At 46.5% G+C, this 23,676-nt stretch overlaps 1 protein-coding gene across 5 annotated transcripts in view; it reads right to left on the bottom strand.

Annotated features, from left to right (window-relative positions):
- The window catches only part of TPST1 (tyrosylprotein sulfotransferase 1), a 34,274-nt gene that overhangs the window by 3,843 nt on the left and 6,755 nt on the right, over positions 1-23,676 (bottom strand). For 2 of the 5 annotated variants that reach the window (XM_021416018.1, XM_021416022.1), the window contains exons 1-3: positions 22,111-22,267; positions 13,252-14,195; positions 7,244-7,442 (exon numbers count right to left, since the gene is read on the bottom strand). In XM_021416018.1, coding sequence (XP_021271693.1) covers positions 7,244-7,442; positions 13,252-14,096 — 1,044 coding nt within the window. In that variant the 5' untranslated portion in view covers positions 14,097-14,195; positions 22,111-22,267. Of the gene's footprint in view, positions 1-7,243; positions 7,443-13,251; positions 14,196-17,423; positions 17,446-21,553; positions 21,892-22,110; positions 22,268-23,676 lie in introns of those variants that run through there. The other 3 variants (XM_021416020.1, XM_021416021.1, XM_021416019.1) reach the window with 3 other exon arrangements.

The raw sequence follows: 23,676 nt of genomic DNA, 5'->3' as shown, positions 1-23,676 counted from the left end.
TCATTAAGCACAAAATGGACTATGCTGGGTTATTACTACCCAGCGATGCTAAATCAGACTACCTGGGAACTTTCAGTTCTCGAACACTTATGTTTTATATAAGTTTCACAACTTGACAAATGTCACATAAGACAAGGTATTTGCATGTCACTCCTACAAACAGAATTAGTGCTCTTGAGCAAATGCAACTACCACAAAGCCTGGGAAAGTGAATAACAACTGCAGCTGAAATTCTGTTGAAATGTTCAACACTCAGCATCTCCTCCTATCTCACTTCACACACATCCATCCCTTTATGTACATATCTAGGTCTGTTACAAAGCTCCAGCCAGCACCTCCTATGTTCATGAATTCCTACAGCTGCATCCTCACCACCAGCCTGGTTTTATGAGTTTCTCATGACCACAATTCCTCATCTTTTAGAGCATAACATCACTACTGAACCACCACTTTGGAGAATAAGAGAGCATTAAGTATTCTCAGACATACCAAGAGCCACACCAAACAACTGTTTCCACTATCTGACCAATTAGGAAATAAACTGGTGATGTATTGTCTTCTCTCCAGAGGATGCTCCTTAAAAACTGCTTGCTTCTGAGATTAAACTGGAATACATTCCAAAGGAAAAAAAAAAAAAAAAGGAAAAGAGATTCTGGATTTGACAAAAATAAGTAGAATAGAATGGAAGAGTTTTACCACCATCCTTTCTGCTGAACCAAAAAGACTGAACACCCTAATGTCAGTGGTTTTTGTGAGGCTGAAATTACATACAATCAAAATCCACAAGCCTACTTAAAAATTCTACAAAGCCATACCGTGACAATGGACATCTCAACTAGTCTCAGTTGAGATGCCTGGTTTGCAAGCTGCTTCAAAGGAAGACAATTCAGGAACTCAAGGCACGCTTATGAATAACATCTGCTTTCCCTGCTTCGCTCTGAACGGATGACCAGAGCCTGAAGACCATTTGGTCAGTGCCCTGCAGTTGCCCACAGCTGCTGTGTCAGCTCCGAATTTCCTGCCTGTGGGACTGCTCACCCAAAGCACATCTGCAGCATTAAACCTCGTGCATGACTCATGTGGCAGGGATGGAGGAGCTGGAAGCTCTCCTTGCTCTTTATCACTAGGCTAAACACATCCAAACAACCAGCCCCAGCATCGGGGCAGGAATTTTTATACATGTACAATGCAGAACGCCTTTCCTTCTGATATCTCACAGAAATAGGAAGACTGACTCAGTGATGGGCAGAGCTTTCATTTACATTCAGTTTGGGGATACGGTCATTCCCATGGTAACCTTAATGAAAGCCACACCGGTCAAAAATTCAGCATGTGGCTTATGGAGCCTAGATACACAATAAATAGTTACAAATGAAGAAGAGCATTTCACATTTTAGGCTTCTAACCAGAGCGTTAAGATGCAGGCTGCATTCTGGAGAGCAGAAGTGGAGATTACAAATCAACAAAATCATCACATTAAAACGCTACAGAACAACCTGGGCAAAGCTCACTGGGAAATGCAATCTGTTATCAGACTGGTGCCAGAGCTGCAGGGAGCAGGCAGCCTTCAATTCACGTCTATCAGAATCCACTGCAGCTGTCATCTGAGCATTTGGAAAAACAGTAATACTGATGACGATGCTGCACTGTGGTTTGTTCGAAGAGAAGCGACCAAAACCACATTTTTCACTCTGGAGGACAGTTTCTCTTTTCTTCTCCTGCAAATACCATTCAATTCTAATAAAAATACATACATAAGATACATTGTTTTTTCTCTGCTCTAAAAGCTTTACCATTGTAATGCCCTTTTACTCCCAATAAGCATCAATAGTGAGGAGTCAAAGGTATCAATCCAACAGCATTATTAAGAAAAGTAATGACACTAACGTCATAGCCTGGAAAAGAAAGAGGATGCTTCAGAAGCATTTGATTATGTTGACATAAAATATCCCCACTGCACATCAGAACCTACAAAAGCTGACTCTAACCCATGACAAGCCTGAGACGCTGCAGCTAGGTTAGGTTTAAGACAACTGTATGTAGTACTCATTCAAAACCAGTATTATCTAGAATTCTGGTTTTGTCAGGACTGAGACTGCATATAAACTGGTTTAAAGTGGTTCCAAAAATGGTGAGTGGTCCCTTCTGAATGAATTACCAGGGATCAACTGCAATCCACAAATTCGTGAAACAATGACTCCATCTGCAGCCAAAGAAATTAAGAGGTTTCAGATTCAAAATTCTTTTCAGACCAGTTTCTAACTCTCAAACACATCATTTACCGAGTGGCAGCGCAGAGGCTGAAGCAGGACACTGGAATGAGTTCCATTCTAAGCAAGAATTCAGTAAAACAGAGAAGCTGTGTTTACTATTTCTAAGGGAATTATTTTGCAAGCCCAAATGGATTTCCAAAGGGAAGAGGGGAATAATCTGAAGTCCGAGTCAGATCGCTGTTCGCTGTTTGCATCGTTCAAGCTGTTCTACTTCAAAAGAAAGAATGCAAAAACATTCTTATAGCTAAACTAAATGCATTTAGTTCCCAAAAATTAAAGATCAGAAAAAAGCAACACATTCAGTTGTCTGAGAATACCCTTGGAAGTACACAAGGAAAGCTCAGAGAACGGAAGAGAGAACTCTGAGAAGTGCAACCTCCAAAGCAACCAAGAAGATGTTAGACAGGTCATTGCTTGTCTGCCAAGAGGCAGTTTGCAACCTGACTTAATTCCGTACCTTGTTTGTTAGTAACTTCATCCCTCAGTAATCACACCTCTGTGCAGCTGGTAAAAAACAAAGCAAACCAAAAAACGTAACTCTGGAGAAAAGCAAAGCAGCTGGGAACCTGCAGGCTGGAAGCAATGCCCACAAGACACGCTGTTAAGCAAAGGAAAAGGACACTGAGGAAGGATGTTCTGTTGGTAGTCCTAAAACCAACCAAAAAAAAAAATATCCCACAATTTTTTATTTTAAATATCAGAGAATATTCAAAAAGCCCAATGCCTTTACACTTACCTTATGTTAACCAGCATACATAGAGACGAATGGCTTTTTTCTCCCTAGGCTACTTGAGCAGCCCGTCATTACAGCATACCTCTACAATTCCAGACGTTTGGCAACACAAGTAACTATGCAGTAGCACAGACTCACTTCACACCCTTTATCGCAGATTGCATCTGGGGTTTTAAAGACAGAATCAAAGTCCTGAAACCATGTTCATCCTGGACGTCTCGACACTTAACAGCAAGAGACATTTCCTCACAATTTAATATGGGCATGAAACAGGAGTTTATGGAAATCTGATTTTTTTTCCTGTAGATGTTACTGCCGAAAATGCCATCAACAGAACATAAAACAGAGACAGAAAACAGCTTTCGGATGTGATTAGAAAAAGCAACGTATACTTAAACAGCCATGATGAAAACCATAACTTCTCCCACAGTTCTGTACATTTCCGTCCCTCGATCTCTCCAGGACAAGCATCACAGCCTCATGAAATAAATGACTGGAATTATGTATTCCTAGCGTTCAAACTCATTCAAGAGGGAAGCGGGTGCCAAAGAAAATCTGATGTAATCCATTGCAGATGTGAAAGGAAAGCGCTAGGCCAACCATAACATCACAACACGCCAGCTTCTGCCGGGCATAAGTCAGAGCCGTGCAGCTCCGAGCTGTCCTCCCACGTCTGGGCTGCTCTGTGCCACTGCTGGCACACGCTGCCACACTAGCTCCTGATACTGATAAGGATGGACCAGACTCTGCCTACGTGGAGTGATTCTACTTTGTACTGCAGCACACAGTGACTGGGCTTTCCGTTCAGGCAATGTGTGTTTTCTGCTTCATGTACATATGAACACTCATGTTAGCAACAAGGTGTTAGTCTCCTTCATGTTCAGGGTGCAGAACTTGTTAGATTCTAGGAAAAAAAAAAAAAAGCCAGGTTTGTATCTATAAGGAATGGACCCTTGCGATTATTCTAACAAAATTAACAGACCAGCAAACGTATGACGAGAAAACAGCAGGTAGCTCAATTCTGCAATCACTGAATAACTGCAAGTTGTTAGAAGTGCCTCTTGCTGAGAGCAAATAGCACAGCACTGCTCAGCCCCACCTCTGCCCTAAGCTCCTCCTCTGAGACAAGGAGCGTCACACAGGGTAACACTGCCAGGTCTGACCAAAAGCAAATGAAGAGTGAATGGCTTTGTTAGTGAGAACATCAGAGAAATCTGTTAGGTTTGTGCTCCGCAGGTGCAGACACTCTCAAAGATGCCATTCTCCATTACACCACACTGCACACTGTGTGCTGGAGATCAGCACGCAAAGAGAGGGAGTCAGCTTCAGGCTCTCTTACTTCCTAAAACAAAACCAGAACTAACGTGACAAAGAATATGGACACCAGTAACATCTTCATGGCTTTGTGCTGTGTTACAGAAGCACAAAAAACCACCCCAAGCCCCTGGTGTCCCAGATAAGTAACATTAAAGTGAAAAATCCAAGTTGAGCAGATATCATTATTTTCCCTGCATTACCTACAAGCACATAGAAATTCTTCCATAAGCGTTGTCCTTTAAATGGTGAGAATCATCATGTTATTTCCAGGCTGAAGGGAAAAAATATTTAAACCTGTACATACGTAAGGCACCACAAGGGGGACAGAAAGGGAGGAAAATTAAAAACAACAGGATTTAATTGCTCAGAAAGCTTAGGGAAGCTAAGAGCATCACACTAGCCATTCTCTTCCATTTTCTCAGTAAGGGCCCCATCATGTTCTAGGCACACCTCACACTGTCGGTTCAGCCACTACCAGCAGCAGCTCTGAAATTACTGATAGTATTTCCACTACTGAGCATTAATCTCATCTGCAGCCTTTCCAAGGAGGAATAGGCTTTGCTCAGTGTAGTTACCACAGCTGGTACGACGTGGTATAAATGCATGTAGTATTTAATCACAGCATCACAGAGCAATGACATCTCGCAGCTTAAGTTTGGGATCTTTTTAAATGATCTTCTAACTGGACAGCACACTCCTAGAATTGTCCTAGTCACAGGGCCCTGAGCTGCCTGCATTCAGGAGGTTTTCTGGCTGTGAGTTTGTTTGCATCCTGGCTGGTTTTTAATCATATGAAACATGAGCACTCCAACAATGAGAAAAATGTTGCTTCTTTAACATATCTAACAGCAATGAACTAGATGACCTGGTGCTGTTCCATCTCTGTTTAGGTGGAGCCAGAATCTCCCCTGCCAGTAATTTTGGTGGTGCTGGGCTTCCACCCTGCTGTCACAACCTCCACAGTCAAATTAACGCCAGCATTACATACCCCCCAAAAAACTGAACAACTCCTTCCCCATCTTCAGAAGCAAACACTCCAGTCCTTCCCCATACCCCTGTTTTCTGTTTGCCAGAATGATGCAGCTTCTTTCATCCAAAGTGCTAGCTCATGCCACCCTGAACTGATTCCAAAACGCTGCCATTAGCAGAGAGAAGCAGAAGTCAGATAACTCAGTGTTAGTCCAAGTCAGTCACTCTAAGGGGTTACCAGACTAACACAGTGCTGCTCAGCCTTACAAGTCTAAACTTCTTCAAAATCTGTTTTCAATGAGTAAGGTTCAAGTTCTGTACTCGGTTTAAAGTTCCCAGAGACCACAAAATACAAATACAATAGAGCTGCTTCCAAAAAAGTGAGGCAATAAACAGTTGCTTGCAAGATTTATATATATTATTATGACTGAAAAATAACTGGAAATATTTTATTTGGACAGCTTCACCTCCAGCAATACATACAGAACAGAACTCCAAAAAGCTATCCCAGATGAAGAAATTTTAAGACAGCAAGATGAAAATCAAGAACTGATTTACAAATATTGACACCTTCTTCCCTAAGCTGAAGTCTTGAGGAATAAATGAGCACACGTTCCAGAAGAAGTGGAAATTCCCAGGGCAGCCTAAGCTGCCTGTGATGGGCACAAGAGCAGACACAGCACTGCTCCCGTCCAGCTCTTCCCAAACACCTTAAACTCGTTTTGAAATGTGTCCCCCATCCCCAAATATAAGAAAAAAAGGTTGTGGGGAAACTAAACAAAACACAGCATTGCTCAGGAATGAGTCAGCTCCCGCTGATCACAAGCAGGATATTAGTTATTTCAAAACTTGCCTGCTTTAGGGCCAGCATTTTGGCAGTTTTCTATGCAAGATGCCTGATAGCCAGGATGCTTGACAGCGTAGAAATATTTAAATTGTATGTATCAATAACAGATAATCAACTTTATATTATTGAATTAGAATGTAAATTTTGATCCAAGACAGTGTTTTTCAGTATGCATTGGTAGGTATGTGAAGGTGCTGTGCCCCACTCTGAGCTAACAGCTATTAAAATAGCCAACCTGCCATCCTCTAATGCACTGCTAACTGTTCTGTACGAGTTTTTCAGAGAGGGCTCCTAAAAAGAGCATGCAAAATGTTTAAAGATCACACAAAACACTGTTTTCTTCTTAGCAAAGTGCACCAACCAGTTTTTAACATCAGAACACTGGTGAAGGCAGTCCTTTCACACTGCTGAATTCAACTTTTCCAGGGCTGACTTTGCTGCAGCAGCAAAAGTCACCTTCTTTTAATACAGTATACATTCTCAAAAGGACAGAACTGAAAAGTTAATTATTCTTATTTCAAACAATGGTAATGAGCTTTTCAATGGATACCTCCAGGGGTAAACAGTTATATAGCCGAACTATTCAAATTCCAGCTACATTAAATTCAGACTAAAATCCTCATGTTTAGGTTAATCAGCACCAGACTTTCCACCGTCTTTTGTTTGTTCTACAAAGGAACAGCAAAGAATTGGAACATTTGATATTCTGGTCATCCTGGGCTATTTTCCATGGGTCACTTTGCAAATCCAACCGTGTATTTGGAGAAACATTTTGTAAAAGAGCTTATCCCAACCCTCCCATATAAAGAAGTTGAGCTCACGAACCAAGTTCGATGACCAGGCAAGAAGGCAGCTTTTTTCCAGGACTACCTAGGCGGTTCTCAAGAGGTTCAGTTACACACGGCAAAGAACAGAACACGAGCCTGGGGTTGGGAGGAAGGAAGAGCAAAATGGAAGACAACCAGGAGCTGGACTTCCAGTGCTACGGAATCTTTCCTCCAGAGCAAGGAGGGTATTGGAAGGTATTAGAAATGGACTGGAGGAATCTTTTACTCTAGAGCTCGCATCCACTTGGTCAATAAATCAAACAAAAAAATGCCTTACCCTTCTGGTATTTTCCACAACTTTTTGATCTGGCTTCCCATAATTCGGTGGATTGGCATACGGATCATAGCCCAGCTTTGCTAGCATGGGTGCGATCACCGGCATATCCTGCAGAACATCAGCAGGGATCTTCCCAACCCACTTCGACAGCGCTTCCACATTGACCGGCTTGATGACTTGGTCAGTAGATCTTTCAACTCTGCAGAGGGAGAAGGAAAGCTTACATTGTGCACTCCAACAATGCTTGCTTCTTCACTAGCAGTAAGACCTTAAAGCCTTTTTTTTTTTTTCCTCCCTTCCTCTTTTTTCTTTCTCAAGATTTCCTGTTTCTGCAGGGCTGGCGGGAAGTTTTACTACATAAGGCTAAAATAAGAATGATTAGCACAACATCCATGCATGCTTTCATTTAGGCTTTCACAAAGAATGTGCTGAAGCAAGTCCTTACCAAGTGAGGAGTACGCACACACCTACACACGAAGCTGCTTTCCCACCCAACTCCCACATTTGCTGCTTCGCTGTCTTAATTGCTCTTGAAAGTTGTATTCTAAATTAAAACCCATGTGTCATCTATTCTTCCCCTCATATTCTGACTAAACTCTTGTTTTCTTTTTTTTTTTTTTTTTTTTTTAACTGGGACACAAATAACATTTCCAGAGGCATTTCTGAATATCACACCATCTTGGCATAAAACTCAAATGAAAGCTGCTTTGTAGTAAGATCAGTGGAAGTGACAAAGATAAAGGCTGTCATCATATTTTTTATAACTACTCCTTTAACTGATCAAGTGTTTGGTTAATATACAATTCTTAAAGGACGCAAGTGAATGACTAAGTGTCATAGGTACCGTATTTATAAAATAGTTTGTTGCTCATTTAAATCAAGCATCCTCAAGTCCTTCACTCTCGCACCCCACTTTTTGTTGTGCGGAGTGCTTTCATTATTCTGTTTTTTTTCTTAAAGGAAGAAATCTGGCACTGCTTTGCTTTCCCACATTCCTTGCTTCTTTTAGATCAGAAGATGCCAAACCTCCTTCCCATGCTCCTCTGACACAGCCCAGCAGCGCTCAGAACACACAGAGCAATCCGAGACCCTCACAGTTTGTCCCGAGCTCAAAGCACACGAGGATTCTGGATGCCAGGGCTCATCTTCCTTTCAAGGCAGGCTAAGATCAGATCTGTGTATACAGAACGCCTGGAGGAACCTTTACATCTGCATTACAAGTCATACAGCGAGGTGTGCCTTGCGAGACTTTTAATCTCAAAAAGCTCTACCACACAGAAAACAAAACGAAAAGCAGCGTACAAAGGATAACAGCGGTACCTCATCTGCATGAGACAAAGCACGAGAATACAGGGATTCAAATTAACACTCCGGCAGCTAAACCTTCACAGTTACACAGCAGGCAGAACGTGAGAAAACATTCTGAGAAAAACGCTCCTTAAATCTTCCCAACAGTTTGTGAGACAAGAAGCCCGAAGTCAGACCGCTCCTTCTCAGCTGAGCCCAAAATCTCATCACCAAAACTGTGAATTCGGCCATCTAAAGTAGCACCACAGAACGGCTTCCATTGGAAGGGACCTTAAAGATCACTGAGCTTGGGCTGGCTGCCCCCACATGGCATGGGGAGAGCAGGGATGGGCACCCACAACCTCTCTGGACAAAGCAAGGAGGATGCTGTGATAAGCAGAAGACTGGTTTGGCTAATAGCTTACTGGAACCCCAAACCAGTCAGTACTATACAGCAGCGAGGCCCTAAATTAGTACACATATGAATATCTTGTCCTGAAGCAAAAGCACATTTAAAATGCGCACGCTCTGCCCCACTGACATTTCAATCCTTGGTAACAATAAGCTCAGCACAAAACAATTCCCAGCGGCGAGAGACAGACAGGCGACTGTGCAGAGCCGCTCCTCGGCACTCACTCAGAAACACACGACAGCACATGTGCTCTTCTGCTGAAATCCTTTACTGCCCTTTCACTTCAGATGGGAAGAAACGCAACAGTTACTGGGGAAGATCCTCCAGACCAAAGAACATCTGAGGGCTACGGAGGGAAGAGAGAGAGGAGGGAGAAGGAAAAAACATCACAAAAAAGCGAAACAAGAAAACAAACACAGCAAGCCTTGACAAATCTGATTGTGTATGCACATGGCAAATGCTGCCCAGCCAGTACTTCCAGGATCCACTGCACAACTGCAGGAACAGGCTGGGCTCTGAGAGCAGCTGGCAGCCTGCAGCACTGAGCCCAGCTACTTCCACCACTGTCCTACAGTAAAAGGAAAAAAAAAAGGTATTTACTAAAAATATATTCTGAAGTAATTTTGCCTAGACAGCTATTTTCACAATAAGCCTAATAAAAATGCTATTAAAGGGTTGACAGCTCTTTGCATCAGTGGTCACCACAGCTGTTTTCAGTTAGCAGGCAAATGCCAGAGCTATATTAACAATTCTCGTTATAGCATGCAGCCCAGCCATAACACATTCCTCCAGCAGAACAGCCACGCTGGCAATTACTTCAAACAACAGGTTCTGCACTACTGCCCATTCCGCGGTGTACATCCTTAAAACCTTGCAGTGTTCCTCAAGGAAGAAGCAAAACAAGGAAGGGGGAATACTAAGTGAAATAGAACAGCAGTGAGAGTAGGGCTGGGTCAGCAGTAATCAGGGATTGCTGAGCAAATGTAGAAGAGATGAAGACAACAGCCAACGGTTTCCTTAAATCAAGCAGCCAGGGGGAAGATACGAAGTCAGATTCTTAAGTACAAACTGTCCAGTGCCTAACACTGCTATTAAAAGGCTATTGCATAAGAGCTGCTGAATCTGGAGTAAGAGAAAACGGAGATGGTTTGCTTCCTGAAGAGTTCTGCAAGTCAACTGGCAGCTGGCTTAGCTCGGGAAGAGGAATAACACGCTTTAAGGCCGTGCACAGCTGCAAGTACAGCATCTTATGCCGACCCAGAGCCCCACTCCATCTAACACGTGGTGCATGTGACAGAGGTTTGATTCCAGAGGAGTTAACGGTACCGATCTGAGAGATGCCACGATCCCTTTCTTGAAGTGTCTGCGAGCACTCCGAGGCAACAAGCACTTGACACACTACCAAAACCCCCCAGCAGTCCCAGCACCTCCAGACGTCCCACGCTGTGCCTTTCTGCCCCATCCAACACTTTGCAGGACATGGGGAAACCGTTCCACCCGGCTCCTCCTTTCCCTGCTGCGCTAGGGAGGCTAGCACTATGAAAGCAATGCCACGCTCCAGTGCAGACTGCTTGGTCCATGCGGAATGCTCCTCCTGCCATTAAAACAGTAATATAATTTGAGAGATCCGATTGTAATGCATCGTTACAGAACAGCTTGAAGCACGTGGCAGCGGGCCCCGTGAGAAGACAAAGCTGCGTGCAGCAGACAGCTCTGTTCTGAATTTCCTCAGATGAGCTGAGGTCATCTTCAGCACTGCCCTTTGGAAAGGCAGGAGGGAGGAAGCTATGGGCACAGCCAGGCCCCAGGGTCGGCTGCTTCGGCTGAGAGAAGGCGATGTTCACACGCTGCAGCTCGGAGCACTCTCAGATAAACCCCAAGGGAAACTCTGCGCCGCAAGAGAACAACGCAGAATTGAACCTGAGCCTGGAACTTAACACCTGAGGCTGTAAGGAATTTGGCTGCAGCTGAGAACGTGCCAAACGCAACCTGATGGAGGGAAAACTAAGTGCTGCGAGGTGTATTTTGTTCAGCTGCCAAAATCTGATAAGCCGTGGCACAGCCTTTGAAGCTCACGGTGAATTGCATAGGAAGGATCTTCCCAAACTGCAGCTCCCTGTGCTGGGCCAGGACCTGCACTCAGGGCAGCATTTCCCACTGCACTCCAGGGCAGCGAGGAGCTGGAAATGCCAGTGGGGCACAACTGCTGCAAGGAAACCAGGCTGGGGAACCTGGTGCTCCCCTCGCACAACTTCAATGAGCGTCGTTTAACTACACGAAACAGGCGTGCAAGTTGCAGAATCTCACAGGCACTGTTGGCTCTACAGCCCTCTAAAGACTGAGTCACGAAAATCATTATCAAATTATAAAGGTCTCTTGCAACTGGAAAACAAATCTAGCCATGTATTTCAAGGGTATTTGATTAGATAGAAACACCACAGACGTAACATGAACAAACCCTTCTTCCCCTATTGTCCCTGACATAACAAATTACTTTCACGTACCATCTAGAGAGAAATAACAAAACCATCAACATTTCCTTAAACAAACTGAACGGAGGGTCCCCCCCCCCAAAAAAAAAAAAATAAGACAAACTGCCAGCTGCACTGGATGACCTCAGAGCCCTTTCCAGCCCTAACAGTTCTACAATTCCATTCGGTGGGCACGGCGGCGATGGGCTGGGCATTCTTGGAGATGTTTTCCAGCCTGAATGACACGATGATTCTGCGGTTCCAAGGATGAAATTTCTAAGTTTGATTTCAGAATCTTCACAGAGTCACGTTTTACTTTCGGTCCTACGTTCTCCTAACTTTTAGGGGTGGGAACAAGCATTCTCAGCTCCTCACATCCCACTCCACCAGATCCAGCAAGAAATACTACTTGAAACCGTGTGAATTCCATAAGGCTACTGAGTTTTATAGTCTAGAGGCCCATTAATTTTTACAAACCCTAATCTCTAAGCTGTAAAGCAGTAATAATTTACTCGAAATAGCTTTCTGCATGGCTGTTTTTTACAGGACACTTAACAGACCTTGGCAGCACCTATTTATGGCAGTAAAAGTCAGCTTGCTCCCCGCTGCGAAGCAGTAACATGATACTGATAACGGAAGAGTTCAGGCACAGATACAGCTTGCAGAGCCATACACCAGCACGCTGCTCCACGTTACCACCACCTGAAAGCTTCCATCTGCTAAGAAACAAGACGGCAAAGAAACAAATATGGCGGGGATGCCTTCTTGATAGCAGCGCCCGGTTTTATGACTGCTTTCAATCAGACCCTCCCCCCCCCCACAACACACTAAAAACGCCACACACCAAAAAGTCACTTCCCTAAATAAAGGAAAAAACCCTCCTCCAACTTCTGTTTCTCAGAACTTTAGCTGTAGCTAAAATCCCAGCCCGTGCTGCTTGCTGAGCAAGGTGCCTCTGCTGCTCTAGTGCACTTGGTCAGTGATGAAGAGTAAAAAGCAGAAGCCAGGGGATTTAACTGCATGTCTTGCTGCTAGAAGATGGCTTTTTAATCAACACTTTAGAACTGCAAGCGACATTTAATCTGTCAGATTGATCTGCAACAGCAAAAAGAAAAAAAAGCCAAAAAGGCAAAGAAATAAGGAGAATAAAACACACGCCCCCCCACCCCCCCTCAAATGCTTAAGTTTTATAAGCACAGCTGGATTTCTGCTCCTGAAAGCAGTTAGGTCAGACGCACAGATGCTGTGACAGACTACTAAGATTTGCCTGCAATAAGGTTAATTTTATTCAGTGCTTGTCCTTTGAGGAGTGCACGCCAACAGAAGAGCATGCCAATTCTGCTTTCTATTTTGTTGGAACAATTTCTCAAGTTTCCTGGAAGAGTACGTCCTTGGCAATACACCTCAAGGGCCATTCTTGCACTGACAACAATAATTAAGTTCCTGAAATCACACGGCTGATCATGCTAGGACTAACAGTGCCAGTCTAGATAAAAAAGAGTCTAAGTTTATCTGGGGGCTAAGGGAAAAGCAAAGGTCCGTTGGAGGAAAGGCTGATGCCAGATGTCCAAATTCAAGTTAGGCTGGCCTTGAAGTATGAGCTAGTTCACACAGTCCATACATACATGTTAGAGAGACAATTGTTCAGAGCTCAGCTGAGGCTGCAAAGCATTTGTTAACAGTCATTCCTATTTTGCATACAATCTGCACTGCAAATCAGCTTCCCAAGACATCACTAGCTACTTAAGAACTGACTTATGAGGGCTCTTTCATATGCAAAAAGGCCCTATTTTATCTTTCAGAGCAATAAAAGATAAGAGAGGAATGCTCATACTCACTTGGAAAGAGAAACACCCCCGGCTTTTCCAATCATTTCTTCGTGGTGCAGCACTGCTTGGTTCCATGGGATGCGAAGGAACTTTAAGAGAGTTCTCATCCATCTTTCAGGATGCAATACAAGCTGTTCATAATGGACCAGCATACATCTTTCAAAGCCAACCTCCATACACTGGTTATACATAGTTTCTATAGCACGATTCCACTTGGTCAAACAGTCTCTGTAGCTGTTGAGGTCAAACCCAGCTATCGTGACTTTTCTAGATATCATGGAATGTACAGACGCACGGCCATCCCGTACCATTAGAAGAAATTTGGCATTGGGGAAAATTCTAGCAAGATAAGTTAAGGATTTTAGAGCAAAGGGGTCTTTGTTACACAAATAAGGCGCAGGCTCCCCATGCTTCACGATGATTTCCAATAAAAACGCTTGCATGGCTGAGTCCAGAACCTCATCGGTGACTCCAGCTTCATCCAGCCGGATCTTCTCCTTGCTTGATCTCGCCCACATCTGCTTAACTGCCAGAATGCGTGGGATTACCCTCGTCTCCTCTCCACATCGAATGTCCGGATGAGCATCAAGCATGGCACGCATCAACGTAGTGCCACTTCGAGGTACTCCTCCAATAAATATTAAAGGCATGTCTTTGTTGTAAGCAAAGGTTTTATTTGCATTTCCGTTAGAACCAGTTCTCACTGTGCTTCTCACACTTTCCATCCGCGCGGGCTGGCTGCGCTCCTCTATTCGATGGTGACACTCCATGGCGTGTTGGCCCAAATAGAACACTGTCACTGAACTGATCACCAGACACGCCAACAGCAAGTTCTGCTTGAGTTTTCCAACCATTTTGAGAAAGACTGTCACTTCAAAATAAAGAGACCTTCTATTTCAGGTGACTTTCTAGTTCACGTGCCATGGAGATCCTGATCCAAAATAAATCAGGGTCTGGTGAGAGAAAAAAAAAAGAACTTTATTAACAACTACAATGATAAATCAGCAACAGAAACAACCGACGGCACTCGGTACAATTATTATCTCCTGGTGTTGCATTAACACTACTAAATGCAACATCTGAAAAACACAGGGCCAACAATGGAAAGTCCTCTTGTCTACCACGGCAGCAACACAAAAAATAACAAGATTAGTGATTAGAATTGCTATTTACTTGGAAGTTCTCTGGCAAACTTCAGCAGTATATTTGAACGAATTCCACCATAGGATAACTCCTGTTGCACTTTGCAGTCAAAGACGTCATTAGGATGGGACCTTAGAACGGGAAGAAGCGACCATTAAGGCACCTTCCTTCACTAAGAGCTTGATGCGCTCCATTTCCTTCAGAGAACACAAGATGACAGCAAAAGACATTTCACACCAACGTAACAACACCTGACTGTGAGATTCTCCAGTTTTTGACCATGGGCTTAAAGCAACAAAGAAAAACAGCTTCCAATAAGCAGACAACAAATCCATTTTTATTTCAACAGAAGCTTCAATGAAAGAAGTGGTCACTAAGAACTGTAAGCAGAACCCAGGACTGAAGTTGACCAGGATCAAAACTAAGATCAGCCTTCATTCAAATAACACCAAGAATCAATCAGCTCATGCTGACTTAAACGTTTTCATTGATCCCAGTATCCCAGCAATATAAAGCAGTTAGAAGAAATGTACACAAAGGAAAACTAAGGATTACATCCTATGTTTTCTTTACCTACTAATTTTTCCTTGAAGAAATTTTTCTCAAGAAACAAGACCAAACTAATCATAACCAAATTATTTGTTATTCCATGGATTACAACACACACACACACACACACCTTACAGTTTTTTATCTCCAGAGAAATGATAGCTGAAATAATAAAAAACTGAATAAATTAAGAGAAAAACAGGCCCCGTTCTCAGCCAGCATACCAGCAAGAAGAGGCAAAGCCTTGTGTAACTACAAGCCATGCAATGAAGCATTCCCATAACAAAGTATATACCGCATTCCATCTTCCAATAGGAATCGTGTTCCTTTTAAGCAATGCTGTAAGCTTGCTCTTTTCTTTTGGTCTCTCCTGTGTCATCCACACAAGTCTGCATTCTTGCTGGTACGACACTGGGCATGGTGGGGCTGGGCTGGCAGATGGGCTTGAAGATCTTAGAGGTCTCTTCCAACCTTACTGATTCTATGACAGCAAGCACCTTCCCCCATCCAAAACCTAACGCTTGGAAGTTAAGAAGGTGAATGTATTGTTATTTTACAGAGGTTTAAGGCAAGTACTCCCATGACAAATCAAAAGACAGTGGACAGTACCAGTAAGACAACTATGCTCCATAAAACATCGTGGCAGTCACGTCCATGGAGTTTATAGTGACAGTCATTCCACGTTTACAGTATGGAATGGAAATACCTGCTATAAAATAATGTTTAACTTACGTCACAGCATAACCTCCCTTCTGGTTCTACAACACCACACTTAAATCATTCAGTCTGTTTTAAACCCTTACAACTATCACAAAAAAAATGGAAAAAAGGCTATCGAGGTGATCAAGGATAACCACTCATCTCCTTCCTGAGGTGTCAGTGACGTTCTACATTAAATCCATTTTCAGCTCCAGGAATGAAGCAGTTACGATTAGCTGGTGACAGAGCACATCTCAGTGCATGGTTGTTCAAAGTGAATTCAGCTACAACAAAAGCCTCTGCTTCTCTCCTGGAACTTATTTTTACACAGCTACAGAACTGCTTTCTACAATGATGTACGACTTGTAGAATGTCTTCTACAATGAGTATGATTCAGTACCTGAAAACACATGAGACTTGTCTGAAAATGCAAGGCTTTGCACACCTATTACTAAATATTTCATGACTTTTTTTTTTAATCAATTCTAATAATGAGAGGATAGTGCCTGAAGCCCCCAAACGCCCAAAATTGAAACAAGTTTTTTCACAAAGATAATTCTTCATGTTGGGCTCCTTCAAACTGCACCATTTATAAAACAGATGAGAACCAAGGAGCTAATTAGATCGCTTAAGCAACGTACATGAGTCTGAACAAAAGCTTTAGACAGAAACGGAAGAACTAAAATCTGCTGCTGAATTGAACACAGACACCTACAGGAAGGATGAAGAACACGCCATGATTTACAGTGGGTACCAAGAGTTATATCCAACATCGGCTGGGACAGAACTGCGGCCTCAGCTCCCAGCTGACTTCATCCCCTCGTTCTGACCTCAGCCCTGAATATTTACCTTTTCCAACCACAGAAACTATGGTACAGACAGCTCCTTTACCTGTGTTCTGCTGTCCAAGTGCGCTGCATTTTCGGAGAGAGGAGCTAGCCTGAAAACCAACTCTTCCTCTCCAAATTCAAATGAAATTAGCCCTCTAATTGCTACTTTAAACATGAGCTCGCCCTTCAGAGCCGGAACAACTCACGGAGCAGTATGAATCACAGACGCTTTTAATTGCGAGGAGCTCCGGGCACTGAGGTACCGCCAACATGTGGATGCCGGCTGCCTCAACGTGTTCCCATCTCCATCAGCAGCAATCCCCAAGTCCAACCCCAACCACCCCGCCATGCCCACTGACCACGGCCCTCAGTGCCACACCTCCAGGGAACACCTCCAAGAGATGGTGATCCCCCCCATCCCCCTGGGCAGCTGTGCCACTGCATCACCGCTCTTTGGAGAAGAAATTGTTCCTCATTTCCAACCTGAATTTCCCCTGATGAAATTCCTGGCCACCACCTCTCGTCCTAAGAAGTCTCACTGTGCTTCATGTGCCTCTCCCTGTGGCTTAACTCTACCTTAAATAGATGGATATCAGCGGAAGCATGCACACACACAATGCAGTCCACAGCTGCACAGCACCAAAAAGCAGAATGTCTCTCCCCTGAGCAAACTCAGCCTGCACGGAATTTCCAGTGAGGGAAGGAAACCGTTCTGCTTAAACCAGCAAACAACGCCCCAAATCTCTTCAAACGCTCTAAGAAACAGCGAAGGTTTACTTAAAAGTGCCCAGCAAACAGCTAACGCAACAGGGGGACGCTTTGCTGCAGAGCACACAAGATGTGCAAACATTTGCGCTTCGTACCAATCCCGACGTTATTTGATTTGAGCACATTCCATAAAACTCATTTCCTCAAGCACAACCCCCCAAAACGAAACGCTGAACCAGAGATCTCCTTTACCTTCCAAAAACAGGCACGCATCCAACCGCCCCATGAAATCGCTAACGCAGAACTTCACAGCATCACAGAACGCCCAAAGTTGGATGGACCCACGAGGACCAGCAAGTCCAACTCCAAGTTCAGCAGCTGACCTCTGTGAGAAGCAGATCAGACTGAGTGCACTGTTTCACTCCGGCCATTGGTACGGGAATAGCAGAGCCAAGCTGAAGAACAAGCAGCACCAGGGCCGAGCAGGTGAGTGAAGGCTGAAACGCTCCGTCCCCGGGCTCGGTGAGGCTCCGAGATGAGTCACTCTCCGCAGCAATCGCTGTGAGCATTGCAGTCTGCCGGTTGGTTTCCTAAATTACCACTGACCGCTCACAAAAGCAGCAATAAGAAAACCCACGTGACACACACACAGGAGAAAACAACCACTGACCAACCCCAAACAATTTCATTCGATGCGGTAACTTCTGGTAGGCTCAATGGTGCCAAAGGCTGAAAGACCATAAGCAGACAGTTATGCCGCCCTGTGACCATACGTGCTGCTGTTTGCCTGGAAACAATACCTGGAGCAAGACCAGGGCCTTGTGCATCAGGAAATCAACAAAGGAGCTGACAAAACAGCGCTGCTCAGCAAACCTATGTGCGCTGCGAGCCAGCACACTCCCTTCTGGGCCCCAAGATACACATAAAGCTCTTCAAGATAAGTGTGACAGATGGAAGTGACTGCCCTCCGAGCAGCTCGCAGATCAACAGACCCCACCTTCATCCTCCTCTCCATGAGTGAGCGCTCTGGACTGCATCAACCCCAACCTGGAGGACTGCTACGAGTCATCAACGTTCTGCTGTTACGGTGGCAAAACTGAAAGCATTTTAAAATCACAGCAAGGCAATCCGCTGTCCCTTGTAGCACAGAAGTAGAGCTTTGAAAAACGGTGGGGTCTTTACTCCAGCTAAAGGCACAGACCACTCGTAATCAAATGAATAAAATGACTAAAGACCAACCAAGCATCAACAACAGAAACACACCACGATGTGAGCTGAAGATCAGTCACAGAGCGCGTTTAGCAGCAGGTTTCGAATGACAGATGAAAACAAACTCCCAGCAAATATACATGTGACAGCAAATATGCACAGAGATGGGATCCACGCACTGCAGCACAGGAAAGTGCAGCTAAACAGAACTGCATGCAACTGGATTTATTTCCAGAGAAGTCAGGCCTATGAGTCAGCCACAAGATGTTAGCAAAGCAAAATGACCGCTTTGTTTCCTCACTCTGCTCACACCAGTTCTCTGCCCCCTCCCTCACCCTGGCCCATACACACAGTGGGTCAAGACCTATTTTCCTAAAGTTCACCCCAAAAATGCTGAAGGTTTTAGTATAGAAGAGAAGCAAGTCACTCATTTGCATTTTATGGTAAAACAGTCTGGGGTTTGTTTAAAACACTCCTTATCAGGGGAAAAAAAAGATCACCCATTACACTCCAGAACTAAGCAGCCCCCACGAGCTTCACAGGTCAAAATTCCACTATGGAAACTGGAAAGACCAGTGACCAGCAGGTGACGACTGCCTTCCAACCAAGCAGCTTTTTCCAGTGCTACATCAACAGGACAACAACACTTGCATCGCCCACCTCAAAGAAAACCCACAGACACGAAGCAGTTTTCAGTAATTTGTTGGCCCCTGGCTTCTACCTCTCAAGCTTCTGGCTCACGTTCTGCCGACCAGACCTCCTTCTAGAAAAGCACAGAGCAGTGCTTGGTTTCAGTGGGATATACACGAACCCTGGACTGAAACGCTTCTGGAGAAGAACCCACCACAAAGGAAGACCTTGATGAGCTGTGTGCCCACCACCCATCCTCAGAGCCTGGCAGCCTCAGCTGTGCTGGAAAGCAGAAGACAGAGGTGCAGGAAAGAATGCTAGAGCCCATGGCACTGGAAAGCTTTCTGCCCCTCAAGCTCTTTTTACAATCCATCCCTATATCCTCCTACCAACAAGGTTCCTAGGATTTTCTTTCTTATTTAGGAAGGCTGCTCCATCTCCGGGGCCACAACAGCCCTTAAGGCTCAGTGCAATGCACTCCATGTTGCATACCTGAGTAATAGAAGCTGCCCCATTCCTTCAGATAACGACTGCGGTCTGACATCCCCAACCTCCAATGCTTGTGATATAAACCTGCAAAGGGCAATTGTAGAGAAAATGCATTTGACAGCAACAAGGATAAAGAAGGCAGCTCAATGGAAGAAGAGCGTGAAGGTGCTGCTCAACTTAGCTTCCATGCTTCTGCTCAACCTCCGAGACAACAAGGTGAGCAACGACAGCGAGAGATGCAACAAGCTCTGCTTTTCTCATGCAGCTAACTGGATCAGCCCCAGCACTTTGTTGCATTGAGGGAGCTCCGAGCAGTTCCTGCCGAGCCCTCTGAAGGCCACTATCGCTCAAAAAAGCAGAAACGAACCCACAAGAGCTTCCCTGAAGGCAGCAAGAAGAGCTGCCTGGCCCTGCAGCTGCTGGACTTCAGCCACTCATCTTCCAGCCCAGTTCCAGGCCACACACCGCACACACAGCACCCAGCTGCAAAAAGCTTTTGGATGTTCCTATACCAAGTGCCCCGTCCTGCTGTGCTCTGCAGCAAGGAGACACCACCAATGTCACCCAGCACATGGGTCCAAAAAGTACCAAGAATAATAACGACAGAGAACTGGGTTCACCATCTCTGAACACATTTTCCCCTCAGGCATTACACTGTAAAAATATATACTGGAATGGCGGCAGATACTGAAGGTTGTTAGGAATCCTCTTCAGAACAACACAGCACGTTGGATACGCATTTAGAAAATACTGCAGACATAATACACTCCCCAAGAAAAGTTCTGTTTTAAGCTCCCCAAGTGGCTCAAGCAGGAAGGCAGCGCGTACAATGGCAGTCTCTCAGGGTTTCTAAATGCAAGCTGAAGACAAGTCGTACATGAATTCCATCAGAGCTGTCCTCCAGCGCTCGGGTTTGTCGCTGGTTGTTCACGTTTGCTCGCCACAAAGAAGATTGCATAGGCAAGCCAGCAGTTACACGATAATGGTATAGCACAACCCCGAGGAACACAACCGAAATATTCACATTACACCGCTAACAGGAGGCACGCAGAGTGCCACAGACTCAGTCAGGAGGTCGCTCCAAGAATCACTTGGGTCTTCTGGAAGCATTTTTATGCCTTCAAAGCGCTGTTTGCACAATCATCTTAATGACGTCCCCCAAGGCCAGATGCCATGTGCTGCTGCTATTGGACCAGATGATCTCGGTGGACTTTTCCACCCTTAATGATTCTACCAGCCACGTAACAGCATCAGACAGAGGGATGTCAAAAGCACGGCGCAGTGCTAATGAGCCAACCCCAGGAAAAACACTCAGCAAAGCCAGAAACAAAACTCAAGGAGATCTTAACACTCAGGGCTTCATCTTCAGCCCTGTAACCCATCCTGGCTCCCACTCCTGCAGCTGTCGCCCCTCCCATTGGTTATACAGTAAAAAAGGCAGCGATACAACAGCACGATTTTTGATTTTAATTCACCTCCATGAAGAAACGAGCAGCCAGTCACCTGGTGCCCAGCAGCCCACGGCCGCAGCGCTGCCTGCCCTCGCTGACAGCAAAGCTGGAGCACAGCGCTGTAAGGAAACGCGGATGTGCGAACAACGCTCCTGCACAGACAGCTATGAGGGAATGCTCACACTGCATTGCCCTGTGCCTGCGTTTTCCTTTTGCTTTTCATCTTGGGCTCTGAGCACCAGAAAGGCCGAGGTCACCTCCGAGCTGAAACCTGCACGTGGGGAGGGCTGCACACAGCCAGGTGGCAACCGCACCGCTCCTGTCCCATCACCGCGAGCAGCAGCCACGCTCCTTTTTCTGCATCTGCGCTTCCTCTGGATCCACTTCCACGCTCTTCATGGGACCACAGAACCAGTAAGGTTGGAAAAGACCTCCAGCATCCCCAAGTCCAACCCCACGGTGCCCACTGACCACGGCCCTCAGTGCCACATCCCCGCGGTTCTCGGCACCTCCAGGGACGGTGCCCCCCCCTCCTCGTGCAGCTGTGCCACTGCATCACTGCTCTTCGGAGAAGGAACACTTCCCTCTTAAAGGTGTTCAAACCTCTTAAAGGTGTTTGAAGTGCAGCAAACAGAAACATCCGCCTTGACAGCAAAGATCTCTCCACGTTCTCCCTCCCAGCACCCGGAGGGCCTGCGGTGTCCCGCTCACTGCAGGGCAGTGGGACCAGAGAAGCCACCGGGGTCCCCTTCGGCTCCGGCCGCCCCGCCCGGCACAAGCGGAGCGGGGCAGGGAGCGCCGGGCACCGAAGGGCGCAGCAGCCGCGGAGCGCTGGAGAGCGGCTGAACAAAAGGAGCCGGGCAGGCGGCACGCAGGGCCGGCGGATACTTTAAATTTCAGGAGAAAAAGAAATAACAACAGTTAAAGGAAAAAAAAAAAAAAAAAAAAAGCAGAGCGCAGCGCTCCGGCAGCAGACGCGTGCTCCGCGCGCGCGGACTCCTTCACCACAGCGGTTCCGCTCTGTGACGCGCGCTGAGGTGGCACCGACCGAGTCCCGAACCCGCGCCCTCGGAGCCGCCCCCGCGGGCAGCGCTGCGCCGCAGCCCCACGGACACCGCAGCGAGAGCCCGCACCCGGGCACCCCCGGCGGACACGCTCACCTGTACCGCCGCCGCCGCCAGGCCCGGGCCGTTTGTGCGCAGCAGCAGCAGCAGCAGCAGTGCGGCCGCCCCGCCGCGGCGGGCCGCCCCGGGCAGCATGGCGCTGGGAGCGGCACCGGCAGCGGCCCCCGCCGCACCGCGCCGCCCACTGCCCCCGGCCCCGCGCTGCCATGGAGATCACAAGCGCGTCCCTATTGGCCGCCGGCTTCGATGTGTCGCGGCGCGACATTGGGCAGCGGGTGGAGATTGACGGGTGAGGGGCGGGGCGGTGCTTTTAACCCTTTCGGGTGCGGAGGAGTCTGCGGGGAACACCCGCAGCGCGCAGCTGGAGCGGACGGCGCACATCTGGGAGAGCGCGGCCGCCTCTGTCCGGCTGTGCCAGGAGAGTGTGGGGGCTGGGAGCAGCTGGGCCCCGTCATCACCTGCCTGCCCCCCCGGGGCACTGCTGTGCACATCTGGCGCAGCTGCACATCTGGCACATCTGGCACACCTGCACGGCCCCGCTCGCCACCTTCCCCTGGCCCACGTCCTCCCGCAGCACTGCTGTCCTGGGAGCTTTGCTGGGAGGAATGAGAGGGAAAGGATTCTGCATGCTCTGCGCTCAAACCCCACAGAGGCACCGTGATTTCCATGAAAAATACTGGAGCATCTGGACAGAGCTGCCTGCTGAATGCTGCCTGCTTCTAACCTGTCAGCAATTGGCCGTGCAGGTGCAAACATCCCACGTGCATCACCTGTCACACACCGCACAGGAGCCCCAAAACGAGGTGGGACTCATTGCCCATCTCCAATGGGGACAGCACAGAGGCAACCAATGGGGCTTTGTCATCCCCGAGGCCTCCAGCTGCGAAAATCCCTCCAGGTGCCAAAATCCCTCTCCTGTTTCTCTCCTTGGGTGATAAAGGCCGTGTGCTGCCCGCTCGTGTCTGGACAGATGATTTATGGCTGAAACATTGCGTCTCATTTCCACTAAGGTTGCCTCGATCCATAAAGCAGCGCTTTTTACATCGCTTTATTGGTTTGGTTTTATGGCTGCAGATCGCTTTATCGTTTTTTTTTTTTTTTAAGGCTTTAAGCCATGACTCACCCAGATCCATTTTCAGGCTGCAGTCTGCAGCCACCACACGGTGCAAACAGGGAAAGGAGAATCTGGGGCTGTCCATGGCTACAGCACCAGCACAGCTGCCCTGGGATCTGCCTCGGGGACCCGGCAGCACTTTGCTTCCCTCCCTTTACATCCAGCACAATGCTTCTTTCAACAGATGAAATCCACTCCGAAAACATCCCTGAATTCAACACGAGCACAACGGTTAAAAGCAAGAAGTGCCTTCCTGATACCTTGGCACTCACTCGGTGTTCTACCCCAATCCCACCTTCCCATTGCTAAGAATGCAAAGAATTTCCCTCTCTGCACAGCTCGTTCCCAGCTCTGGAGCTGCACTCACTGCCTTTGCTGTGTCCTGGCAGCGCTGTGGATGTTTTTCTGTTTCCTCGAATGCCTCCACAGCAGTTGCACAACGGGGCTGCGGGCTCCCCCCGGCTGGAGCTCCCTGTGCTCTACAAAAG

Source organism: Numida meleagris, chromosome 18 (genome assembly GCF_002078875.1).
Source record: "Numida meleagris isolate 19003 breed g44 Domestic line chromosome 18, NumMel1.0, whole genome shotgun sequence".
NCBI classification, from domain to species: domain Eukaryota; kingdom Metazoa; phylum Chordata; class Aves; order Galliformes; family Numididae; genus Numida; species Numida meleagris.
The sequence above is the reverse complement of the archived record's forward strand: the minus strand, read 5'-3'. Positions and strand labels throughout refer to the sequence as shown.